At 45.0% G+C, this 2,929-nt stretch overlaps 1 protein-coding gene across 4 annotated transcripts in view; it reads left to right on the forward strand.

Annotated features, from left to right (window-relative positions):
• Positions 1–2,929, forward strand: part of Nisch (nischarin) — a 35,955-nt gene that overhangs the window by 17,755 nt on the left and 15,271 nt on the right. For all 4 annotated transcript variants that reach the window (XM_013346916.2, XM_013346917.2, XM_005348726.2 and 1 more), the window contains exons 8-11: positions 218–370; positions 977–1,045; positions 1,441–1,626; positions 1,794–1,922. In XM_013346916.2, the coding sequence (XP_013202370.1) occupies positions 218–370; positions 977–1,045; positions 1,441–1,626; positions 1,794–1,922 (537 nt within the window). The remainder of the gene's footprint in view (positions 1–217; positions 371–976; positions 1,046–1,440; positions 1,627–1,793; positions 1,923–2,929) is intronic.

The following is a 2,929-nucleotide window of genomic DNA, read 5'->3' on the forward strand; positions in this document are numbered from 1 at the left end:
ACACTTGACTAGCATCTGTTCCTGAAGTCACAGGACCAGAACATATTCCACATCTTTCAGTTATTTCACAATCACTTTAAGACACATAAAGCAAAGCCCATTTTTAATGCAAACTCATTTCCACATGCTAAATATGCTCTAGTGCTTCCTTAAATTTTGCAACAATAGCGTATTCTACTCAGTGTTGCGTGAGGGCTCAACAGATGTTCTCATGCAGGAAGTCCTTGTTCCTGAAGCCTCAGAATTTGATGAGTGGGAGCCTGAAGGCACAGCCCTTGAAGGCCCTGTGACTGCTATCATCCCTACATGGCAAGCGTTGACCACTCTGGACCTGAGCCACAACAGCATCTCTGAGATCGACGAATCTGTGGTATGCTTGCAGCAGCCTCTCAAGGCCTTCAGACCTTCCAAACCCGAGGAATAGCTATTATATTTTACTTTTTCTGAAGGCTCACCCCCCCCCAGAAAAATCTATTAAGTGCTCTACATATTATGTGTAGTCTTTTTAAGTTGAATTTCAAAATGAGAATGTTTTAAAATGGTGAGTTATTACATAAAACCAAGTGAAGTATATGAATTATGTATGCATTTAATATAACCAAACCATGGTAAATGATCATTCCTTTTAAGGAATAGCAGAAAACTCATTGCCTAGAATATAGGTGTGCCTATGTTAGAGCGACATCCCAATGGTCTTAAGAATGTGCTTCTTTTTGTGATCCTGGGGAGGACAGGGTAAAAAAGGACAGGTTCCCTTGTTTTTGGAGGACATTACCATGTGTTACCATGTGTATTACTTAAGCCAGTTGTTCTGTCCAAACAGTGGATTCCTTTGGATTTCTGCTGAGTGGGCAGTGGGAGGTGTCAGTGACCCTGCAGATAAGCCAGCCTGAAGCGTGTGTTTAGCCACTGGGTACATGGACTGTTTAGGGTCCTACCTCCTTGAGTAACACCAGACATTCTTTTCTTTCATAAGAAACTGATCCCAAAGATTGAATACCTGGACCTGAGTCACAACGGAGTGCTAGTTGTGGACAACCTACAGGTAATGTCTGCCCACTAACTCTCTAGGGCTCTGCTGTCCTGATGGGTCCGAGACTGGAGAAGCATTGCACCCTAGGGGGTGGCAAGTATAGGGGCTGTGGCCTTCCTCTTGGGCTTCCAGGGACGCACTGATTGTTTTAGTTCCAAAGTGTTCAAAAAGCTGAGTATGTGCAGAGTGTGATGATGGTAGGCAGGCTGAGTTTTCAGTGCCCACCCCTGACCTCTGCAGGGGATACCCTGAGACTATGGCATGTGAAAGAGGGACTTCCCTTCCCAGTGGTTGTCAAAAGACTTGTAAACCTGCTTCACAGAACTGGTCCAATTGGTCTGAAAGGGCACAGTGGCCTCTCTGGAGGCCTAACCTGTGCTGCCACTGTGTTTCTCCTGCTATTCCAGCACCTGTACAATCTCGTCCACCTTGACCTGTCCTACAACAAGCTCTCCTCCCTGGAAGGCGTGCACACTAAACTGGGCAATGTCAAAACCCTAAACCTGGCGGGCAACTTCCTAGAGAGTCTGAGTGGCCTGCACAAACTCTACTCTCTGGTTAATCTGGACCTCAGAGACAACAGGATTGAGCAGGTGAACCCCAGCCCTGAGACCCTCGGGGATCTGAGATTGCTAGGCCTTGTTTGTTATCTTAAAAAAGAAAACCAATAGGATTCTGTTCACTTAAAAGAAACCATCAAGTGTGTAGTCTGTTGCTAAGTTGTTAAAAGAAGGGGCTAAATGGCACTTCTATCTTGCAGTTGGAGGAGGTCAAGAGCATAGGCAGCCTACCATGTCTAGAGCGTGTGGCCTTACTGAACAACCCTCTGAGCATCATCCCTGACTACCGGACCAAGGTGCTCTCCCAGTTTGGCGAACGAGCCTCTGAGGTAAGCCCCAGAACCACCCACAGAGCCCAGAGACTGGCAGGATGAATTCCAGTTCTACATAAGCAAAGCAAGGCCCTCGTCTGCATCAGGTCTACAAGTCCACTGCTCCTTCTCCCATCAGTTGTGTGTTCCCTAGCAGGCTTCATGTGTGCCAAATCTTCAGGCCAGGAAGGCTCCAGGAACACATAGGCACAGAGGGATTGTCTTCAACTTTTAAAATATACATTGGAAACTGAGCAGTGGTGGTGCACGCCCTTAATCCCAGCACTCAGGAAGTCCAGAGGCAGGTGGATCTCTGTGAGTTCGAAGCCAGCCTGGTCTGCAGAGTGAGTTCCAGAACAGCCAGGGCTACACAGAGAAACTCTGTCTTGAAAAACCAAAACAGAAAAAAGAAAAGAAATACATTAGATATTTTAGACAAGGGGCCTAAAATAAGATGTCTAAAATTATATGTAAGATTTTTATTTAATTTATGTAAGCTTCCTAAAATTACCAATTTTTTGAACAGCTGGTAACCCTGGTACTTAACTAACTACCAGCCTTGAGATTTTATTTTTTTCCTTTACTGGATCAATCCAGTCCGGTGCCTGCTGCCTACTGCTATGACAGACAGTGCAGGTGCCACCATGCTAACCAAGAAAGTCCTTACCCCCAGGTATACTCCTTTCCCTCCATCTCCAGCCACTTTGTCTCCATTCCCATTCTCTCACCAGTTCGTGGAACCTATTTTCTCCAGATCCCTGGCTAGAAGATAACTGTAGCTCTGTTTGCATCTATCTCCAGCCCTTCTCTGCCCCCACCAAGTGCTACTTTGTCCATATTGTCACTAAGATAATTTACATAAGATGTTATCTCTTGCTGGAGAGAATTGCTTACACTTTTAATTCCAGAATTCAGGTTCTGAAGCAAGAGGGTTACCCAGAGTTCAAGACCAACTTGGGTGACAGAGTGAGACTCTGTCTCAAATAAATAAATAAATAAATAAATAAATAAATAAATAAATAAAT

Source organism: Microtus ochrogaster, chromosome 6 (genome assembly GCF_000317375.1).
Source record: "Microtus ochrogaster isolate Prairie Vole_2 chromosome 6, MicOch1.0, whole genome shotgun sequence".
NCBI lineage: Eukaryota > Metazoa > Chordata > Mammalia > Rodentia > Cricetidae > Microtus > Microtus ochrogaster.